This window comes from Choloepus didactylus, chromosome 9, assembly GCF_015220235.1.
Source record: "Choloepus didactylus isolate mChoDid1 chromosome 9, mChoDid1.pri, whole genome shotgun sequence".
Lineage (NCBI taxonomy): Eukaryota > Metazoa > Chordata > Mammalia > Pilosa > Megalonychidae > Choloepus > Choloepus didactylus.
Genome location: NC_051315.1, coordinates 80,553,187 through 80,577,271, shown reverse-complemented (window position 1 = coordinate 80,577,271; position 24,085 = coordinate 80,553,187). Strand labels below are relative to the sequence as shown.

General features: G+C 38.0%; 1 protein-coding gene across 1 annotated transcript in view; it reads right to left on the bottom strand.

Moving 5' to 3' along the window:
• The window catches only part of PMS1 (PMS1 homolog 1, mismatch repair system component), a 142,090-nt gene that overhangs the window by 115,581 nt on the left and 2,424 nt on the right, over window positions 1–24,085 (bottom strand). Inside the window, 2 exon segments of the mRNA XM_037850172.1 lie at window positions 16,488–16,670; window positions 19,384–19,535. Of these exon segments, the coding sequence (XP_037706100.1) occupies window positions 16,488–16,670; window positions 19,384–19,515 (315 nt within the window). The 5' untranslated portion in view covers window positions 19,516–19,535.

The window sequence follows — 24,085 nt, the reverse complement described above, 5'->3', positions numbered from 1 at the left end:
TAAAATGGTGAACCACTGTGGAAAACAGTTTGGCACTTCCGCAAAAAGTTAAACATAGAATGAACATATGACCCAGCAATTCTACTTCTAGATATATACCCCAAAGAATCAAAAGCCACAACTCAGTTACTTGTACATTGATATTCATAGCAGCATTATTCACAATAGACAGAAGATGGAAACAACTCAAGTGTCCATCAAGACTGCATGAAAAAAATATGGTGTATCTATACAACAGAATATTCAACCATAAAAACGAATAAAGTTCTGATACATGATACAACATGGATGAAACTCGAAAAATGACTGTAAGAGAAATAACCCAGGTACAAAAGTACAAAATTGCATGATTCCAATGAAATGGGATAACTAGAATGTGCAAGTTCATAGAGATGGAAAGTAGATTAGAGGTTACTAGGGGCTGGGGGAAAGGGGATGGGGAGCTGGGGGAAAGGGGATGGGGAGTTATTGCTTAACAGGTACAGAAGAGTCTGTTTTGGGTGATGACAAGAGTTTTGGTAATGGATGGTAGTGATGTAGATGTAATTAACACCACTGAATTGTACACTTAAAAATAATTAAAATGCAAATTTTGTCATAGTTATACATTTATAACCGATTTTTAAAATGCTGGATGGATGAATCAATCAATATGATTGTTATGCCAAAGATGGCTGGCAACTCTTCTGATTATTACGAACGTAAAACAAGAATAAAAAACGAACCTATGCTACAGAATGAAGACCTCTGGTGAGAATTAGAAGGAATTTACCTATAAAGAGCTGTTAAATTTTAGAAAGGATTCTCCAAAAATTCTGGGGAGTCTAAACAAAATTTGGAAGTTGAGGTGAAATACTGCTTGCAGACAAGGGAATGAGCAAGGCTGATGATACAGCTGCTTACTACTTTTCACAGCAATCCAAAGTGGAAATAACTTTCTTCAGGATGTCACATGATAATATGCAAGATGTTTTAATATGCATTATTTCATTTGACCTTTAAATCAGTATCCTTATACTGTATAGGTTAAAAGAAAAAAAGTCTCAGAAAAATTAACCTGTTTTATACCTTTGGCCAGGGTCTCTTATTCAAAACCTTGGGATTTAGAACCAGGCTTCTGACTCTTACTTCAGAGCTTGTTCCGATTTTAAGAAAAAAAGCAAAACAAAACTGTTCTGTATTCTTCCGAAACCGAGGCATAATTTAGACTCCACTTCAAATACAGTTCCAAAAGGTTAAATGAGTTTCTTACACATTTCTATGGAGTGAAAAGATCATTTTTAATATGTTACATAAAATAACAACCTAAAAAAGAAAAAAAATCTTTGATTACATGTTTATGTGATAGGAATAATATATATAAGTAGTTTATATTATATAAAATTTTTATAAACAGGTCAAAATAGGATTTTAGCTATCTCTAGCTCATTCTTGTCAGCATACGTAGTAATTAATACCACGATTTAACATTCAGGAATGAAAAATATCCTAAAATTAGTACCCTCCAAAAAACAAATTTCAAGAGAAAATATGCTTCCTGACATGATTTTCAAGAAAACTGTAACAGTCCATTTGTATCAATCACTGACACACTTACATTCATCATAGACTATGCAAGCAGTAATTCCATTTTTTAATACAAATAATTTACTCTGTATAGGTAATAAGAATGTTTATATCCTTTAGTCTGTTTAATTCTAAGGCTAAAAGTCATTTTTATAATTGAAAAATTAGGAAAGCTGCCCGTTCTTTTCTTTTTTTATACATTCATTTTACTGAGACATATTCACATACCACACAGTCATACAAAACAAACTACATTCGATTGTTCACAGTACCATCACATAATTGTACATTCGTCACCAAAATCAATCCCTGACACCTTCATTACCACACACACAAAAATAACAAAAATAATAATTAAAGTGGAAAAAAGCAATTGATGTAAAAAAGACCACTGGGTGCCTTTGTCTGTTTGTTTGTTTGTTTCCTTCCCCCATTTTTCTACTCATCCATCCATAAACAAGACAAAGGGGAGTGTGGTCCTTATGGCTTTCCCAATCCAACTGTCACCCCTCATAAGCAACATTTTTATACAATCGTCTTCAAGATTCATGGCTTCTGGGTTATACTTTGATAGTTTCAGGTATCCACTGCCAGCTACCCCAATTCATTAGAACCTAAAAAGGGTTGTCTATATTGTGCGTAAGAGTGCCCACCAGAGTGACCTCTCGGCTCCTTTTGGAATCTCTCTGCCACTGAAGCTTATTTCATTTCCTTTCATTCCTCTCTTTTGGTCAAGAAGATGTTCTCCATTCCATGATGCCGGGTCTACAGTCCTCCCCAGAAATCATATTCCACGTTACCAGGGAGATTGACTCCCCTGGGTGTCTGATCCCACATAGTGGGGAGGGCAGTGATTTCACCTTTCAAGTTGGCTTAGCTAGAGAGAGAGGGCCACATCTGAGCAACAAAGAGGCACTTGGGAGGAGGCTCTTAGGCACAGTTATAGGGAGGGCTAGCCTCTCCTTTACAGCAACAGTCTTCCCAAGGGCAAGTCCTGTGGTAGAGAGCTCAATCCATCAAACCACCAGTTCCCTATGTCTGTGAGCACATTAGCAAACATCGAAGTAGGGCAGGCCAATACCCCTGCATCCTCCACCAGCTCGGCAAGGGGGCTCTGCATACTTTCTCCCCCCCCTTTTTTTTAAACAACTGTATAAAAAATTAAAAAAATACAAAAAAATTTAGAAAACATACAATAAAAGAACATTTCAAAGAGACCATAACAAGGGAATAAGAAAAAGACAACTAACCAAAGATAACTACTTTACTTCCAACATGTTCCTACTCTACCCCAAGAAAGTAATATAGCAACATTTCTGTGAACTTGTTCCTACTATACCCATCAGAAATTAACAGATCATAGTCATTCCTGGCCATTCCCAGAATGTTAAATTTACCCAAGATAGCTTATCTGTTCTTATTGATTATCGTTCCCCCTTCCTTAATTGCTCTCTATCACTAGTTCCCCTACATTCTACATTATAAACCATTTGTTCTACATTTTTCAAAGTTCACATTAGTGGTACCATATAATATTTCTCCTTTTGTGCCTGGATTATTTCGCTCAGCATTATGTCTTCAAGGTTCATCCAAGTTGTCATATGTTTCACGACATAGTTCCTTCTTACTGCCGCATAGTACTCCATCGTGTGTATATACCACATTTTATTTATCCACTCATCTGTTGAAGGACGTTTGGGTTGTTTCCATCTCTTGGCAATTGTGAATAATGCTGCTATGAACACTGGCATGCAGATATCTGTTTGTGTCACTGCTTTCCGATCTTCCAGGTACATATGGAGAAGTGCAATAGCTGGATCAAAGGGTAACTCGATATCTAGTTTTTAAGGAACTGCCAGACTGACTTCCAGAGTGGCTGGACCATTATACAGTCCCACCAACAATGAATAAGAGTTCCAATTTCTCCACATCCACTCCAGCATTTGTAGTTTCCTGTTTGTTTAATGGCAGCCATTCTAATTGGTGTGAGATGGTATCTCGTGGTCTTCATTTGCATCTCTCTAATAGCTAGTGATACTGAACATTTTTTCATGTGTTTCTTGGCCATTTGTATTTCCTCCTCAGAGAACTGTCTTTTCATATCTTTTGCCCATTTTATAATTGGCCTGTCTGTACTATCGTCATTGAGTTGTAGGATTTCTTTATATATGCAAGACATCAGTCTTTTGTCAGATACATAGTTTCCAAAAATTTTTTCCCATTGAATTGGCTGCCTATTTAACTTTTTGAGAAATTCCTTTGAGGTACAGAAACTTCTAAGCTTGAGGAGTTCCCATTTATCTATTCTGTCTTCTGTTGCTTGTGCTTTGGGTGTAAATTCTAGGAAGTGGCCACCTAATACAAGGACTTGAAGATGTTTCCCTACATTATCTTCTAGGAGTTTTATGGTACTTTCTTTTATATTGAGATCTTTGATTCATTTTCAGTTAATTTTTGTGTAGGGTGTGAGGTAGGGGTCCTCTTTCATTCTTTCATATATGGATATCCAACTCTCCCAGCCCCATTTGTTGAAAAGACCATTATGACCCACTTCATGACTTTGGAGGCCTTATCAAAGACCAGTCGGCCACAGATCTGGGGGTCTATCTCCAAATTCTCAATTCGATTCCATTGATCTATATGTCTATCTTTGTGCCAGTACCATGCTGTTTTGGCAACTGTGGCTTTATAATAAGCTTCAAAGTCAGGGAGTGTAAGTCCTCCCACTTCGTTTTCCTTTTTTTAGAGTGTCTTTAGCAATTCGAAGCATCTTCCCTTTCCAAATACATTTGATTACAAGCTTTTCCAAGCCTGTAAAGTAGGTGTTGGAATTTTGATTGGGATTGCATTGAATCTGTAGATAAGTGTCGGTAGAATTGACATCTTAATGACATTTAGCCTTCCTATCCATGAACATGGAATATTTTTCCATCTTTTAAGGTCCCCTTCTATTTCTTTTAATAGAGTTATGTAGTTTTCTTTGTACAGGTCTTTTACATCTTTGGTTAAGTTTATTCCTAGGTACTTGATTTTTTTAGTTGCTATTGAAAATGGTATCTTTTTCTTGACTGTCTCTTCAGTTTGTTCATTTCTAGCATATAGACATATTACGGACTTACGTGCATTAATCTTGCATCCCGCTACTTTGCTAAATTTATTAGCTCTAGTAGCTGTATCATCGATTTCTCAGGGTTTTCCAGATATAAGATCAAATCATCTGCAAATGACAGTTTTACTTCTTCCTTTCCAATTTGGATGCCTTTTATTTCTTTGTCTTGCCGGATTGCCCTGGCTAGCACTTCCAGCACAATGTTGAATAACAGTGGTGATAGTGGGCATCCTTGTCTTGTTCCTGATCTTAGAGGGAAGGCTTTCAGTCTCTCACCATTGAGTATTATGCTGCTGTGGGTTTTTCATATATGCTCTTTATCATACTGAGGAAGTTTCCTTCAATTCCTAACTTTTGAAGTGTTTTTATCAAAAAGGGATGTTGGATTTTGTCAAAAGCTTTTTCAGCATCTATTGAGATGATCATTTGATTTTTCCATTTTGATTTCTTAATGTGTTGAAATACATTGATTGATTTTCTTATGTTGAACCATCATTGCATGCCTGGAATGAATCCCACTTGGTCATGGTGTATGATTTTTTTTAATGTTTCTTTGGATTTGATTTGCAAGTATTTTGTTGAAGATTTTTGCATCTATATTCATTAGGGAGATTGGCCAGTAGTTTTCCTTTTTTGAAGCGTCTTTGCCTGGTTTTGATATTAGATTGATGTTAGCTTCATAAAATGAGTTAGGTAGTGTTCCATTTTCTTTGATGTTTTGAAAGAATTTAAGTAAGATTGGTGTCAGTTCTTTTTGGAAAGTTTGATAGAATTCCCCTGTGAAGCCATCTGGCCCTGGGCATTTATTTGTGGGAAGCTTTTTGATGACTGATTGGATCTCTTTGCTTGTGATTAGTTGGTTGAGGTCTTCTATTTCTTCTCTGGTCAGTCTATGTTGTTCATATGTTTCCAGGAAATTGTCCATTTCCTCTACATTATCCAGTTTGTTGCCATACAGTTGTTCATAGTATCCTCTTACAATTTTTTAAATTTCTTTGGGATCCACAGTAATGTCACCTTTCTCATTCATTATTTTGTTGATATGGGTCTTCTCTCTTTTTGATTTTGTCAGTTTAGCTAGGGGCTTGTCAATCTCGTTGATCTTCTCAAAGAACCAACTTTTGTTGTTATTTATCCTCTGTATTGTTCTTCTGTTCTCTATGTCATTTATTTCGGCTTTAATCCTTGTTATTTCTTTTCTTCTACTTGGTTTAGGATTGGTTTGCTGTTCATTTTCTAGCTTCTTCAGTCGATCCATTAGTTCTCTGATTTTGGCTCTTTCTTCCTTTTTAATACATGCGTTTAATGCTACAAATTTCCCCCTCAGTACTGCTTTTGCTGCATCCCATAGGTTTTGGTATGTTGTGTTCTCATTTTCATTCGTCTCTATACATTTAGCAATTTCTCTTGCTATTTCTTCTTTAACCCACTGATTATTTAGGAGTGTGTTCTTTAACCCCCAGGTATCTGTGAATTTTCTAAGTCTCTGATGGTTATTGACTTCTAAATTGTATTCCATTGTGGTCAGAGTATATGCTTTGAATAATTCCAATCTTTTTAAATTTATTGAGCCTTGTTTTATGTCCCAGCATATGATCCATTCTGGAGAAAGTTCCGTGAGCACTAGAGAAGAATGTGTATCCTGGTGATTTGGGATGTAATGTTCTATATATGTCTGTTAAATCAAATTCATTTATCAGATTGTTTAGGTTTTCAATTTCCTTATTGGTCTTCTGTCTGGTTGATCTATCTATAGGAGAGAGTGATGTGTTGAAGTCTCCCACAATTATTGTGGAAACATCAATTGCTTCCTTTAGTTTTGCCAGTGTTTCTCTCATGTATTTTGTGGCACCTTGATTGGGTGCATAAACATTTATGATTGTTATTTCTTCTTGTTGAATTGCCCCTTTTACTAGTATGTAGTGGCCTTCTTTGTCTCTCCTAACATCCTTGCATTGAAAGTCTATTTTATCTGAGATTAATATTGCTACTCCTGCTTTCTTTTGGCTGTAGCTTGCATGAAATATTTTTTTCCATCCTTTTACTTTCAATTTCTTTGTGTCCCTGTGCCTAAGATGAGTCTCTTGTATGCAGCATATTGATGGTTCATTTTTTTTGATCCATTCTGCGAATCTATTATCTTTTAATTGGAGAGTTTAATCCATTTACATTCAACATTATAACCGTGAAGGCACTTCTTGAATCAGCCATCATATCCTTTGGTTTATGTTTGTCATATGTATTTTTTCCCTGTCTCTTTTAATGTCCTTTAATGTACTGATATGAATCTCTTTAGTACTGAACCTTTCTCCATCTCCCTCTCTCCTTCATTTCTCTGTCTGTAGGGCTCCCTTTAGTATCTCCAGTAGGGCAGGTCTCGTTAGCAAATCCTCTCAGCATTTTTTTGTCTGTGAAATATTTAGGCTCTCCCTGAAATCTGAAGGAGAGTTTTGCTGGATAAAGTATTCTTTGTTGGAAATTTTTCTCACTCAGAATTTTAAATATGTCATGCCACTGCCTTCTCGCCTTCATGCTGGCCGCTGAGTAGTCACTACTTAGTCTTATGCTGTTTCCTTTGTATGTGGTGAATTGCTTTTCTCTTGCTGCTTTCAGAACTTGCTCCTTCTCTTCAGTATTTGAGTCTGATCAGAATATGTCTCGGGAATGGGTTTATTTGGATTTATTCTATTTAGATTTGGCTGGGCATTTATGATATGTGTATTTATGGTGTTTAGAAGATTTGGGAAGTTTTCCCCAACCATTTCTTTGAATACTTTTCCTAGACCTTTACCCTTCTCTTCCCCTTCTGGGACACCAATGAGTCTTATATTTTGATGTTTTATATTATCTATCATATCCCTGAGGTCCATTTCGATTTTTTTTATTTTTTTCCCCATTCTTTCTTTTGTTCTTTCATTTTCCATTTTGTCATCTTCCAGGTCACTGATTCGTTGTTCAACTTCCTCTAGTCTTGTACTATGAGTATCCAGAATCTTTTTAATTTGGTCAACAGTTTCTTTTATTTCCATAAGATCATCTGTTTTTTTTTATTTACTCTTGCAATGTCTTCTTTATGCTCTTCTAGGGTCTTCTTGATGTCCTTTATACCCTGTGCCATGCTCTCCTTCATGTCCTTTATATCCTGTGCCATGGTCTTGTCATTCACCTTTAGTTCTTTGATTAATTGCTCCAGGTACTGTGTCTCCTCTGATCTTTTGATTTGGGTGCTTGGGCTTGGGTTATCCATATCATGTGTTTTTTTCATATGCTTTAAAATTTTCTACTGTTTTTGGCCTCTTGGCATTTGCTTAACTTGATAGGGTTCTTTTAGGATTTCTAGACCAATTGAAATCCTTATCTCTAATCTGTCAGATCTACAGCTTCACGGAGAACACTTTCCCTAACTAACCAGCAGGTGGTGTCCACGAGCCACCTGTTCCCCTCAAGCCAGTTCTCCCCTGCTTTGTCTTTGTGGTGAGTAGGGGAGTGAGTCTTGTGGGGTCCAGTTGGTGTACCAAGCTTGCATGTGTAGTTGGTGTTGCCCGCCCTGTATATGGGGTGTGTGTCTGGGCAGTCAGGGGTGGGGGGAGGTTCTAACAATCAAATCTCCCTGGTGTTCCTGGAGTTTTATAGCTGCTGCAGCAGTCTAATCCTTCAGATCAGTCCTGCCACAGTTTGTCTCTGCCACTGACCCACAAGTCCTTGGTACTGGCATATGGCCCCCGAGACTTGTGAGTGGGTCCCTCTTACAGGCCGTGCACCCCCAGGTCCTCCACTGAGGGATCACTGTGCTATGTCACAGGTGAGTGCTGTACCCCCAGGGCGATTCTGGGCTGCAGGTCTGTGCAGGGAGGCTCCCAGTCTGCTGAAAGGATGGGTGAATGGAGCGTGTTAATTCACACTGCTCTGCTTTCCCAACTCTGGGACAATCAGCTGAGGGTGCAGGGAAGGCTAATGTCCACGCCCGATTTTGTGGTGTGTGCGTGCTATTGGATGCACTTCCGTCACACTGGGTTGTCTGGGGCAGCTCTGGGCTACGGGGCCGGTGACGGGCAGGTGTGTTCCCTGTCCACCAGGATGATGGCTGTGAGAGGACGCCCCCCTTTTCTTGGGAAGCTGTGGTGTTTAGTGAATTTTCTCAGCCACCATATTATTGCCTTTTGTCTCAGAGCTCTCTTAGTTCTGCTCTTGTCTTGTCCTGCCCAAATTGCAAGTCTTTGAGGCTTTCTGTATCGGGCTTCTTAGAGTAATTGTTTTAGAAAAAGAAAAAAAGATTAAAAAAAGGGGGGGGGCCCTCCTTGCAGATCTAATGGGTTATTGAAATGCTAAGAGACAAAGCAATTAGGGCTATTAAGAAAAGGTCTAGGACTCATGTCAAAAATAAAGATGTCCTAATGCTTTTTTCCTAAGCATCAAGTTGGCATGATAACTGTATGGTAACCATAAGTACTATTTCTAAATACTCTTAAAATCTAAGGATGACTGTCCTAGGGATATTTATGTTGATAGCATCGTCTAAATCTTTCATGATTTAACTGTGTCTGTGGTGATTTTTCCTTGAGGTTGCTCTGTGAGATAAGCAAAACGCCCACCTTTTAAAAAAAAAAAAAAAAAGAAAAGAAACAAGGAAAAGGTCTAGGGGCAGAGAGGTTTTTCTTCTGCATTTGCATATTAGCCTCAGGGCCTGAGCTCTGCCCTTCCCCTTTCTATGTTCACCAGAACTCCAAAAAGCCTCTGCTTCTATTTTTGGGTTTTTCTTGCTGTTTTTGCTATCTCTATCTCCTCTCTGCCAGGCTGGCTGCTCCCGGATTCTCTGGTGTCTGGTCTCAATCTATCTATGATTGGAGTTTGGATCAGTAGAATGAGTTTCCGGTAAGAGCTGCCACTGCAGTTCTCCCTTCTCGTTCCCAGCGGTGACAGCCCCTCCTCCCATGGGACTGACACTGGCAGGGAGGGGTGCGGGTCCCCTGGCCACAAAAACTTACAGATTTCGCTGATCTCAGCAGTTCCACGTGTTCATGAGTGTTGTATGAAATACGACCAAAGTCAAATTGCTCTGCAGTCTCCAGTCTGGCTTTCTACCTACTTCCCTGGAGGAGTAACTCTGCCCGTTCTTTTTAAGTTTATAAACAAAAACACAGAATTAGAGGTATTTTAAATTTCTCTATCCAATTTTGCTGGAAGCGTCTAGTTCTGAGTGGGGACCTGAAAAAGATGAAGATCTGTGACAGATCCAGGCTGCTGTGCAAGCTGCTCTGCCGCGTGGACCATATGACCCAGCTGACCCAATGGTACTGGAAGCGTCAGTGGCAAATAGAGATGCTGTTTGGAGCCTCTGGCAGGCTCCTGTAGGAGAATCACAATGCAGGCCCTTAAGATTTTGGAGTAAAGCTTTACCATCCTCTGCAGATAACTACTCTCCATTTGAGAAACAGCTGTTGGCCTGCCACTGGGCCTTAGTAGAGACAGTACGCTTAACCATGGGCCACCAAGTTACCATGAGACCTGAGTTACCTCTAAGGAGCTGGGTGTTGTCTGATCTGCTAAGCCACTAAGTTGGGCATGCACAGAAGCACTCCATCATAAAACGGAAATGGTATATCAAGATAGAGCTCAAGCGGGTCCTGAAGGCATAAGTAAGTTACATGAGGGAGTAGCCCAAATGCCCATGGCCCCCACTCCTTCCACCTTACCTTCTCTTTCCCAGCCCACAGCTTTGGCATCTTGGGGAGCTCCTTACAGTCAACTGACTGAGGAAGAGAAAACTCGGGCCTGGTTTACAGATGGTTCTACACGATATGCAGGCACCACCCGAAAGTGGACAGCTGCAGCACTACAGCCCCTTTCTGGGATGTCCCTGAAGGACAGTGATGAGGGGAAATCCTCCCAGTGGGCAGAACTTTGAGCAGTGCACCTGGCTGTTCACTTTGCTTGGAAGGAGAACTGGCCAGAGGTGAGTCTATATACTGATTCCTGGGCTGTTGCTAATGGTTTGGCTGGATGGTCAGGGACTTGGAAGGAACATGATTGGAAGATTGGTGACAAAGAAGTCTGGGAAAGAGGTATGTGGATAGACCTTTCTGAGTGGGCAAACAACATGAAGACATTTGTGTCCCAGGTGAATGCTCAGCAGACGGTGACTTCAACAGAAGAAGATTTTAACAACCAAGTGGATAAAATGACTCATTTGGTGGATACCAATCAGCCTCTTTTCCCAGCCACTCCTGTCATTGCCCAATGAGCTCATGAACAAAGTGGTCATGGTGGTAGGGATGGAGGTTATGCATGGGCTCAGCAACATGGACTTCCACTCACCAAGGCTGACCTGGCCACAGCCACTGCTGAGTGCCCAATCTGCCAGCAGCAGAGACCCACATTCAGTCCCCGATATGGTACCATTCCCTGAGCCTGCTACCTGGTGGCAGGTTGACTACACTGGACCACCTCCATCATGGAAGGGGCAGCAATTCATTCTTACTGGAATGGACACATACTCCAGATATGGGTTTGCCTTCCCTGAACGAAATGCTTCTGCCAAAACTACCATCCGTGGACTTACAGAATGTCTTATCCACCATCATGGTATTCCTCACAGCATTGCTTCTGACCAAGTAACCCACTTCACAGCAAATGAAGTGAGGGAATGGGCACATGCTCATGGAATTCTCTGGGCTTAACCATATTCCTCATCAACCAGAGGCAGCTTGGTTGATAGAATGGTGGAATGGCCTGTTGAAGACTCAACTATGGCGCCAACTAGGTGGCAATACCTTGCAGGGCTGGGGCAGTGTTCTCCAGGAGGATGTGTATGCTCTGTATCAGCGTCCATTCTATGGTGCTGTTTCTTCCATAGCCAGAATTCAAGGGTCCAGGAATCAAGGGGTGGAAACAGGAGTGGCACCACTCACTATCACTCCTAATGATTCACTAGGAAAATTTTGCTTCCTGTCTCTGCAAGCTTAAGCTCTGCTGGTCTACAAGTTTTTGTTCCAAAAGAAGGAGTGCTTTCACCAGGAAACACAAGAATAATTCCACTGAACTTGAAGTTAAGACTGCCACCTGGCCACTTTGGGCTTCTTATGCCTCTGAATCTACAGGCAAGGAAGGGGATTACTGTACTAGGTTGGGTTGATTGATCCTGGGTTGATTGATCCTGACTATCAAGGGGAAATAGCACTGCAACTACACAATGGAGGTAAAGAAGAGTTTTCCTGGAATACAGGAGATCCCCTACGGCATATCTTGCTACTACCATGTCCTGTGATTAAAGTCAATGGAAAACTGCAACAACCCAATCCAGGTAGGACTACCAACGGCCAAGAAACTTCAGGAATGAAGGTTTGGGTCACCACCAGGCAAAGAACCACAGCCAGCTGAAGTGCTTGCTGAGGGTTAAAGAAATATGGAAGGGGTAGTGGAAGAAGGTAGTGATAAATATGAACTACAGCCATGTCATCAGTTACAGAAACGAGGACTATGATGGCATGAATATTTCCTCATTGTTTTGTTATGAGTATGTTTGTATTTGTCTGTAAAGCAAATATCTTTGCTTTCTTCTCTGTCTTATTCCCTTATCATATGACATAAGCTGTATTGCTCATTTTGCAGTATTTAAGTTAAAGGAAATCAATTTTAAGAGTTAATGTCACCCAAGGACTTACACCCTATTCTGGAGAGATGCAGTGTGTTTCTGGTTATACACAGCACAGCGGAATATTGTTAGGCAAAATATATGTCTGTTATTGTTCTCTACTTAGAGATAGTATGGTTTAAGATGATGTGTATAACTGCCAAATTGACAAGGGGTAGACTGTGATGGTTAGGTTCATGTGTCAATTTGGCCAAGTGATGGTACCTAGGTGTCTGTTCAAGCAAGCACTGGCCTAACCGTTACTGCAAGGACATTTGTGGCTGGTTAATAAACCAGAAGGCTAGTTTATTAAATCGTCAGTCAATTGGCTGCAGCTGTGACTGATTACATCAATGAAGGGTGTGTCTTCCACAATGAGAAAATGCAATCAGCTGGATTTAATCCAATCAGTAGAAGACTTTTAAGCAAGACAGATAGAGGACCCTCACTTCTTCTTTGGCTAACCAGCAAAGCATTTCCTGAGGAGTTCATCGAAGTTGCTAGTTCGTTGCCTGAGGAGTTCATCAAACACGTTCATCAGAGTTGCCAGTTTGCTGCCTGAGGAGTTCATCGAACATCTTCATTGGAGTTGCCAGTCTGCTGCCTGCCCTTCAGAATCTGGACTCATGCATACCCACAGTTGCGTGAGACACTTTGATAAATGTTATATTTATAGATATCTCCTGTTGATTCTGTTTCCCTAGAGAACCCTAACTAATACAACTTAATTTTTTCTTTTCATAAATATATTATTAATATCTTTAACAAAAAAACCTAACAAAAACTAATCTCAACAACTGGAGTTTTGGGTGATGGCTATTTTAATAGTGTGACAAAACAATTACCCCAATATTATGTTATCAATCTACCAAGCCTGAGATGGTTTACATCCATATGACTTCAAAATATCTGTTTAGTAGACAGAATAACCAAATCATCAATTTTTATTATTTGAAGTTTACCACTGCAGGTCTGGGTATATTTGTCATTTTAATATGGAAGTATTAAACTTATAAATACTTTTCAAACCATGCTGGTAAGAAGGCACTGTACCATGAACTACTACAGAGAACTCAGTACTGGGAGGCATGAAATTGAAACTGAATTCTTGACTATCATGGAGACACTGTGTGCCCCTGAACAGGTCACAATTTTCATATTCCATTTACTTCACTGTGCACAGGTCCTCTAAAGTAAGCTCTCTAGCACAACACACTGTACCCAGTAGACAATGAATTAACTGTTGACTGACTATTAGAGACTGTTTTGAAGTTGGCATAAGAAAACCTGGCATTTCACTTCACAGGACCTCAGTAATAGGAAGCGACTGAATCAAAGAAGATCTACATTGTCGGTTGGCTTCCCTAGCAAGCAGACTTCTGAAACTAAGCAAGCACAAAATTTAGTGAGGAGTGCTCCTTGGAATGATCATCTTTGGGGGCAGAGGAAGCAAGTCAGAAAGAGAATGGTGGCTGTGCTGCAGTCACAACAAAGGCCTCAGGTGATCCTACAGGGGAACTTTAAAGGTGGTGTGACCTTGCAGAGTTGTCCTGCACTGGAACAGAGCCTTCACAACTTGCATCAACTAGTCACTGGATGCAAGCTGCTCCCAGGAAAGGGGCACGAACTGGGTAAGGTAGCCCTATTCAGTGCAAGTGAGGGCCATCTCTAGAAGGAGACTCAGCTGTGTGTGTGTGTTCAGTCACCAAAACTCCTGGAAACTGGGGAAATGAGTACTTCAGGCCCAAAAGGGGTGAATCTGGGCAGTACATCAATGTTCACCATTACCAGGGTCCCTTCCAGTTCCATGATATTCCTTTGGCTTTCAGGCACAATCAAACCTAAACAATCATCAAAAAATCTGTCTGTGACAAAACAACACACACTGTAAGATTTCACTTATATCAGGCACAAGAACAGGTAGAACCAATCTATGTTGATAGAGGTCAGAACAGTGGTTACATATGAGAAGTATGGACTGGGATGGGGAAAAGAGAACCTTCTGAGGTGCTGATAACATTCTACATCTTGATCTGGAGTATACATATGTAAAAATTCATTGTGCTATATATGAGTGTATATACGTGTATATGTGTGTGGTTCTCCCAAAGAGTTACAATGAAGGAAGTTCCATAAAATTCTCTATTAAAATTTTCTAAGATAAATTCTTAATATTGCAATGTGTAAACCACATGCAATATTATTAAGTTTATAGTTTTCTATTATTGTGATACATTGACAATTCTTTTCCCTCTTCTGTAATTCTGATGAGCGAAATTACTTTAAGTATTTACACTTAAGGCCACTTGAATGCCTCAAAAATGAAGCAAAAGATAGAATGATAAACTAAGATATCAAGTGGGTTTATAATAAAATAAAGAAACAAACAGTGATCACTGGACAAGGACTTGCAAAAATTTCATCTAAAATCAAAACTGTGCTGAAGACTTGGGAAAAAAAGTGTCTTATGCAAAATATATTTAAAAAGATGAAGTACAGTGCTGCCATCTAGCAGACAAGACTAATAATGACCAATGTCAGTTCTGAAAGGTAACATATGTCTTGTAGAAAATACAGAAATGCCATATTGAATCTTAGTTCTAACACTACCAAAGCAAAGCACAAAGGCTCTCTGCCAAGTTTGGACAACAGCTAAAAAATCAAATACCTATGTTCTCAAACAAAACATGATTCCTAAAGTAGTCACTGAGAGCACAAACAACAGTACTAGTATTGGAAGCTTCAGAGGTTCCCTGGTACAAACACCATCTCATTTTAAAAACAGATTCTTTCTACAAGATCCCAGGGTTGTAAGTTCCCATATACAATCTCTGGGAAGAGAGATGGGCAATGCTCAGTTGTACCTTCCAGTTGGTCTTTCTCAAAATCTATTTGGAGACTCAGTGAACCCTAAAGAAAGCCAGTGCTAAGAAAGAAAGAAAGAAACACATGGTGTGACAGATTCGGAATAGAGGTTTTAAGCAGAGTGCAGTTAGGGAATGGCAAGGTCTTCCCTCCTTTAGTGATGTCTGAACATTTGGACTCTAACAGGCAAGAAGCAAAATGTGCCACCTTAAATCTCCCCAATATCTGGTCTACTTAGGCATCACTTTGCAGAGCCCCAAAGTAAAGAGTAAGTGGACACCTAAGTTGGCACACTATCCACAAAAAAATGGAAAAACCTACACTATGAAGCACTCTGAGGGGAAAAAAGCAGAGGGAAGACACATTCAGACTGGAGAATACAATACTGCTGGGGAGACTAGGTTGCTAAATAGACATCCAGAGACCAGACAGAAGATAGAAATGACATCTCATGTCCATGCCAACTTTGCCCAAGCAATAGGTCCTATCATTTTACTGCTCCCGAGTACTCTCACTCAATAGGGTCTGACAGCCTAAGAACAGAACAGGGTTAACGGCCACCTGGAAAACTTATAAAGAGACTTTCACAACCACCAGGTCACTCACTGCCACACAATAAAGCAGAGCCTAACACCCAAAGTAACGGTATGGAACAAAGACACTAATATGGAGTCAAACAATCAAACATAACTGAGATACATGGAAATGAGATCAAGGTTCTAGAAGGGCTTTGCCATAAACTAGTTATATAATCTGGGACAGAGCCAGCATAGTATAGTTGGTAGCATGCAATTGAGTGTGCCCGTCACTGAACTCAAGGTTTTATAAACACTGAAACCACCTGACTAGCAGTTAGGAAAGCAAAGTTCTAATACCTAAACTAGTACCTAACTACCTAGGATTTAGGCCAAATCAATTCACCTCTCTAGAGTGTAATCTCCTCATTTTGTACTAAGTAGAGTGGCATTTCCAGAGTGTGTTCTACAAAATAGAAAACTTCTCAATAGGAGGGTTTCACAGTTAAGAAGATGAATAGAAACGTACTTACGATAAACCACCAACCTTAGAGAGTCACGATACGCTTTAGTATCGTAAAGGCTTTCAGAAGTGCTACAGAGCCTGTTTAATTTTACTGAACACATTCTCACATTTTATTTAACATATTTTTTCCAAACCATTGGACCACTAAACCACTTGTTCCTCTAACAATTATTAACATTCCAAAACATACTTTGCCAAATATTGGATTAGTTTTCTCTAAATCCTCAAATTCTGTGATTATGAAACCACTGACATAGTCAATATAAACTGTCTTACCTCAGCTACACAACAAATTGACCCCAAGGCCTCTCCACGAAAACCATAAGTTGTCAAATTTTGGAGATCTTCATGACTATTTATTTTTGAAGTATAGTACTTCACTGCCATTACAGGTGCATCAACAGCCTTGATACCCTCACCATTGTCCCGCACCTCAATTTTATCAAATCCATAGTTCTCCTAAAAAAGTTAAAAAATACTAGTAGTATATAAACATACAAAAACGGTTTATTACATTCAGAAACAGCAAAAAGCACAAGTGAAACAATTATGACTTTTTTTTACATTTTATGGAAGCTTAACATGAAAATAAGAATTTAAATTCTACAGCTCTATTAATTCTTAGTTATGGTATAATCAGTAACTCCTTTGTTTTCTCTGGACTCATATTCAGTATTCAGCTGTAAAACAGGGGAGTTAGGGTGATCTTTAAGGTTTCTTTGGATTGTTTCAATACCATGAATATTTAATTTATGCTTAAACTTGACTAAAAAAATTTCTTTCTAAATTATATATACCTTCTTATACATAATCCCCCCCAAAAAACAAAAAGAGCAACAAAAAACAACACCTGGTTCTATCTAAGAATCTAGCCAATTATCATTACTCGACTGGATTTTTAATAATTTCTCCCTTGAACTATTTATTGCTTTCATAAGAAATTTAAATGTTTGCTACATTTTAACTTTCTTTCTGCAAATAGTCACCAAACAAGAAGCTACTAAGAAAAGACAGCTAATTGGTCAAGCTCAGTGAACTTTTCATTTGAAAAATTAAGAAAATAAAAAAGAATCTCAATTCATAGCTTAGTTTTTGTATTCTAATACAAAACTAATAAAAACAAAATCTAAATTTTTATAATGATCACATTTTCTATGAAGACCACATTTTAAATGCGATAGTCAATTTCTACTTAAAGCCTAGTGGTAACTCTACAAAGTTTTATGCATATGCTGGAAATGCAAGTTATAAGGGGAAAAAAAAAATCACCCTACAATTATGACTCTGGTATTTAAAATAACATATTTTTAATAACCTAAAATTATAAAATACTGCATGTGGCAGTACTTCTTAGATAAATTAGGAATACAAGGGTAAGGAATAGGAGGAGACACCTAAGATTTAGTTCTTTTTATCACTCTCAATCTAAAATTAAGTTGAAATTCTGGGAACAGCTTCCTATTAAAGACAATCATTAACTACACACAAATCTTACAACACAAATAAGAGCCTCAGCCATTGAATAAAATAAGAACACAAATACCTGTTTAAATGTTTAAAATAATATTAAAGTATTTAACTAATTATGAAAACATGCATTGTCAGGATAGTTACTATTACACAAAACCATAATAAAATGTTTTTTACTATGTACTGTAACACAGTTAAGATATTTTACTTAAAAAGTCTACAAAGCAGGTATTTATACACATCAAGAGACTAAAACTACAGCCAGATAAAAGTGCTTAATTTACCTTTTTATAGGACTTCTGCTGGCTTTATAACACTATTTAAAAAAAAAAACTATAATACTTTTCTTCCAGAAACCCTTAAGAACAAGATACATATTTGCCTGTCTAAAATTAGTAAATGAAACCTGTCAGAAAGTCAAGGTTTAAACAATCAAGAGATTAACTATCAAATCCTATTTAATTATCAGTTGTATTCTAATGAGACTGAACTGACTATAGGGAATGCCTAAGAAATATAGTCTTTCTTTGAGTTTAATTTAATAAACTGTTTTTCATGTTTATAAAATTTATTATTAAAAAACAAAATACAAGTTTGATATGGTATAGAACAGTGGTTCTTAGAGTTTGTTCCTGGACTGGTCCAAACAGTATCAACTAGGAACTTGACAGAAATGCAAATTCTCAGGTCCCACTCAGCATCTGAAATTCTAAGGGTAGTGCCTACTAATAATCCATTCTAACAAACTCCCTATATGATTCTGACACACGCAAACTGTGACAACCACCGGCATAGAGGAAAAATCTTGACTGGGTTTTGGTGTCAGCAAGATCAATCTCAGCTCCACCATTTAATATGACTTTGGGCAAGTTCTCAAAACCTTAGTTATTTGTGAAATATGTCTAGTAGCAGCTAATTCAAGAAAGTTTTTATAAGGACCAACAGACTACATATATAACAGATAGCATAGAATTTGGTAAATGACAGAAATGAAGAAAAAGTTAAGTCCCTTTCCCACAAAGACATTAGTAGCAGCATTATTTCTAATGCCATAATACTAGAAATATCACAAAAGTCTGATAATTAGATTTTTAAAAAATTATGCTTTCTTATATTCTTCAAGTGAAAAAAATTATTCATCTTCCTAACATGTACCAGGTATTGTCCAGGTATGGAGGTCACAAAAATGAGTAAAATGCAGACCTCTATGAGCTAATAACCTAGAACAGGGAAAACAGACAACTAATTGCCATAAATCATCATGAGTGCTGTGTCATATTAACTAAAATGATTTAATATGTAGCACTTAAACTTAAAAATGTGAAACCCATGAAGCAACTAAGGACATGGTTTTGAAATGTTAGGTGGAGAAAATAAAATGCAAAAGGGAATGCATACTAAAACAATTAAATATAAACAACCAAGGATAAATATTAGTAGAAAATAAAGACAAATTAAATTTATGTTTTAGGTGATAAAGTCCTAAAAACTATGTTTTCTTTTACAATTTCCTTTAGCACTATTATAACGTTGATTTAAATTAAATTTTTTTTTTTTAAATTTACCCTTAAGACAAAGGGTCAAATGTCCTAAGAGTCGTTTATTGGTATATAGAAAGGAAAAAACATAACAGTTGTAAGAAGAAAACATCTGTCCAGCCCTTCTTTGCTCTAAAATTATTTGGCTTCTCAAGGAAACTCACCAGTTTAACATCTATGCTTGTGGCACCAGCATCCAAGGAGTTTTCAATGAGCTCCTTTACAACACTGACCACTGAGGTGATTATCTGAGAACTTGAAAGGAGGCGAACAGTAGCCGCAGACAACTGTTTCATTCTGGCTTTTGGCAGAGTAGCTAGGAGAAGATAAAAATGCAAGCTATAAAAATAAGAATTGTTAAACACTCCTGACTAACATCAGTGACAGTAATTTAAAAATAACAATGATAATACTAGCAGCCCACATTTATTAAGCGCTGTGTGCCAGGCTCTATTGTAAGCATACTGCAGCATTAAATCATTTATATCTTACAAAAACTCCTTGAAATAGGTGACATTTCTATCTCCATTTTACATTAAGAGAAAACTGAGGCATAGAGGAGTCAAGAAACCTGTCCAAGGTCATCCACCTATTAAGAGGCAGAACTCAGGCTTAAATATAGGGAATCATGTAATACTCCCTTTGATATCAATTCTAATTACCCCTCATACCAAATGGTACATCATAAAAAATGACCAAAAAGGTCTAAAAAGTCCACAATAACATAGGAGACAGAAAACTGCTTTTTTGCTAATTTGTCTCAGGGCTTTTGGATGACTTTTATTGCTATCTACAATTCTGACTTTTCTCCTCAATTCCAATCTTACTTTTCTGGTTGCCTGCTGAACTCACTAGTTCAAACTCAATACCTAACAGCCAGCTCCCCAACCCATAATATTCCTATCAAGGAAGTCCATTCACCCAGACCCAAATCTAATCAATGTCTGAGGCTCATCAATTCTTTTTTTCAGTATCTCTTACTTTAGTTTCTCCTTTTCATCCTCCCTCCATTACATTTCAAACTCTCAGCATCATACAATGTAACTACCTAACTGGCCTCCCCTTGATGAGTCTACACCGCCCCTTAATAATATCAATGATCATTACAACAAGAACAGCAAGTACCACTTATTGAATAATCTAAGTATGCTAGACATGGTGCTGAACACTTGACACATGAGATTGTATTTAATTCTCTAAACAACCATGGAAAATAGGTATTATGTATAAATATTATTGTTATTATTACCATCTAAGAGGTTAAAAAAAAGGAACCCTGAGGTTAAGTAATCAGGCCTAGGTACTTAATTAATCATGTTAGAGATTTTTTTTCTCAAATGTATTTCCTAAAATGTCTGCCTCAAGTTAGCCTTGGTCCAAATTCTTCACAGTATATCATTTATCAAGGCATGTAAACACTGGAATCATCCAGACAAGATTTTTAAGATTTTTTTTAAAGAAAGCAAACATTCAATTTGTAGAAATGGAGATGGTAATACCCCAATGGTTGTTCTGAAGATCAAATAAGAACGCATATATGAGATGCTCCATAAATAAGGCCCTATAAACTATACAGTATTATTATGATAAGAGACTATATAAAGGAACACTAGAAATTCTCTTTCAGTACTAGCAATTGCCCTCTAATCAATCTATATATTTGGTTTGGTTTTGAGGTATCCACTTTTTGGTTTCTTAAAAAATGTTATTTATGTAACATATACAACATAAAATTCTCCCTTTTAACCACATTCAGATATATAATTCAGTAGTCTTCATTATATATTCACAATGTTGTGCTACCATCACCATCATGAGGTTATCCAGTTCTAAGTAGAGTGGCTGTGAACAACTACTTCTCAGTGGTTATTTGTGGTTCTCAAGGGCTAGGAAGCATTCCCAATAAGGAACAATAGGCCACTCCATTACCATAACATCACACAAATTAGTGCTGTCACAAACACAAGGTTTCCTCCACAATCTCCCCAAGCTTCAGACTGGCGTCAGATGTAAGGGTATAGAGCCAATTTGGAGTATAGAGTCAAATAAGGATATAGAGCCACTGTCTAATTTGGTAGCCACATGTGTCTACTAAGCATGTGAAATGTGGCTAGTACACATTGAGAGGTGCCAATACACACCAGATTCCAAACACTTAGTATGGAAAGAAATGTAAAATTTCATTCATTAATTTTTTACACTGACTCCATGATAAAATGATATTTTGGATATATTTAGTTTATATAAAATTATTAAAATTAATTTCACCTTTTGTCATTTTTAATTTGACTATTAGGAATTTTTAAAGAGGATAATAATATTACATAGTTGTGGTGAGAAGTCAATATATATAAAGAATTTATGATAGTGTTTGGCAAATGGGTACTAAGAGATCCCAGGGTACTTGCACTAATTTGAGCTCCTCTAAACTCCTCAATGAACAACCCACCCCCACCCCCACTCCCAAATCCTACCCCTAAAGGGTATAACCCATGGCCTGGACATCAGGGTATGTTTGGATTCAAGAAGTCTTCTGTCTCTGAGAACTCCAAGGATCTAAGCAAAACACTGATCAGACAAGCTTTAAGCCACAAACCTAGCTTTTCTTCAACCTTCACTGCTTATGGGCATCTTTATCTCATTCTCTACAATTCCTCTTCCAAAAATATTTTTTTTCCAAATCCCTAATTTCACCCCTAGCTTCCTCATTCTTCTAGGTTACTAAGATCAAGGCAATCCATAGCATAAACTATCTTCCATCTCCCTCTCCCTCTCACACACACACACCTACCTTACCTCCCCCACCCACTGCACTCTCCAGTTTCTTCAAATATCTGCATCTCTTCCCATACTTCTCTCCAGTGCCAGGTCAACAGCTCTCCTAAACTAACACTTTCACATAGTTTTTTTTTCCCCTTATTAGAGAAGTTGTCAGTTTACAGAACAATCATGCATAAAATATAGGATTCCCATATATCACCGTTATTAACACCTTGCACTGATGTGGAATATCTATTACAATTGATAGCACATTTTTATAACTGTAGTATTAACCAAAATCCATGGTTTAACTTAGGGCTCACTCTTTGTGCAGTGTAGTTCCACGGAATTTTTTAAAAAATTTTTATTGTAACTATATATAAAACCTTACATTTCCCCTTTTAACCACATTCAGATATATATTTCAGTGCTGTTAATTATATTCCCAATGTTGTACTACCATCCCCACCATCCATTACTAAAACATTTTCATAATTCCAAATAGGAATCCTGTACATTTCAAGCCTCAATTTCCCATTCCCTATCTCCACATCCCCTGGTAACCTTTATCTAGATTCTGATTCTATGAGTTTGCATATTCTATTATTTTATATAATTGAGTTCATGCAATATTTGTCCTTTTGTGTCTGGTTTATTTTACTCAACATGTGTTTTCAAGGTTCAACCATGTTGTCACATGTATCAGAATTTCATTCCTTTTTACCGCTAAATAATATTCCATTGCATGTATATACCACATTTTGTTTACCACGCATCAATTGATGGACACTTGTCCCCTCAAAGGCAAAGCAAAAACAAACTAACAACCCTATTACCCGGGTGAGCAATTACCTTCTTTCTCCTTCCTTAGGGGGTCAAACTAGAATATGTAATCTATATTCACTATTACCAATTCCCTATCATCAACTCTTCTAAAATCCTTGCAAAATGGCTTATATCACAACCATGGTCAGCATTCTATAAAGTTTACCAATAATCTTTTACATCACCATGTCCTTTTCTCAGCACTCATGTTCCTGGACCTCCTGAAGGACCTGATACTGAAAACATTCCCTAATTTCAATTATACCTCTTAGAATTCTTTCTGTTTTCACTCTCTTCCCAACCTCTCTCCCCTCTTCTTAGATATCTTATCTATCCCCAAGGCTTCAGTTACTGAATAATACCTAAATCTATCTCCCAAACAATGATCTCTCTTCCCAAGACAGACATTTCTAACAATTAGTGTCACTGGTACCTCAAAATAAATATTTGTAAAGCAGAACTTATTTTCTTGTCCCCCCCACCATGCCTTCCAAATGACTTTTCTATGTCTCTTAAAAATACACTATTCTCAGCTACTAAAGTCAAAAACCTCCATTTTCCTTTGCCAGCAATTCCTACTCATTTGCACCCCCACTTCTTCCTAATGCAGTCCTATCATTCTAGATCAAGTTCCAATTAACATTCACATCATGATCCTTTCTGATCACCACAACCAAGAATGATCCTTCCCTCCCCCTACATTCCTTAGGCACTTGGTTTGCATCATGCGCAGGATGCTTATCACTTCCCTGTCCTGAGCTATACAACTTTTGAAAGTAGGAGATTATGTATTATGTGTCTCTGCATGCCACACAGACAATCACCGTACTTCTCTCCTGGCAGGCACTTCGTGAACATGTAATGAATGACCACCAAAAATATTATCAGCACCTTCTTTGTGCCTGTGTAAACATCAGTAGGAAGAGTATCCTCCTCCTTAGGAAGTCACTACTGCCCTAACACCTTCCCTATATTATTCTCTATTTTAAATGGCCTCCATATCATCTCCTAGCTCACCTATTATCTCCTGACCACACTTTTTTCCTGAACCCCAGGGCCATATTTCTGTCTTCCTTCTAAATACTATCATTTAGAACTTGGAGGTACCCTAAACTTAACACATCCCACACTGATCTCAAAACCTTTCTATTAACTGTCTTTCTTCCTGTATTTCTTACTTAACATAAGTTTATATACATTATCCCACTTAATCCTTACAATGCTACATGGTGCTACCACTCCTCTTTCACAAACAGGATCTCAAAGGTTTGTGATCACACA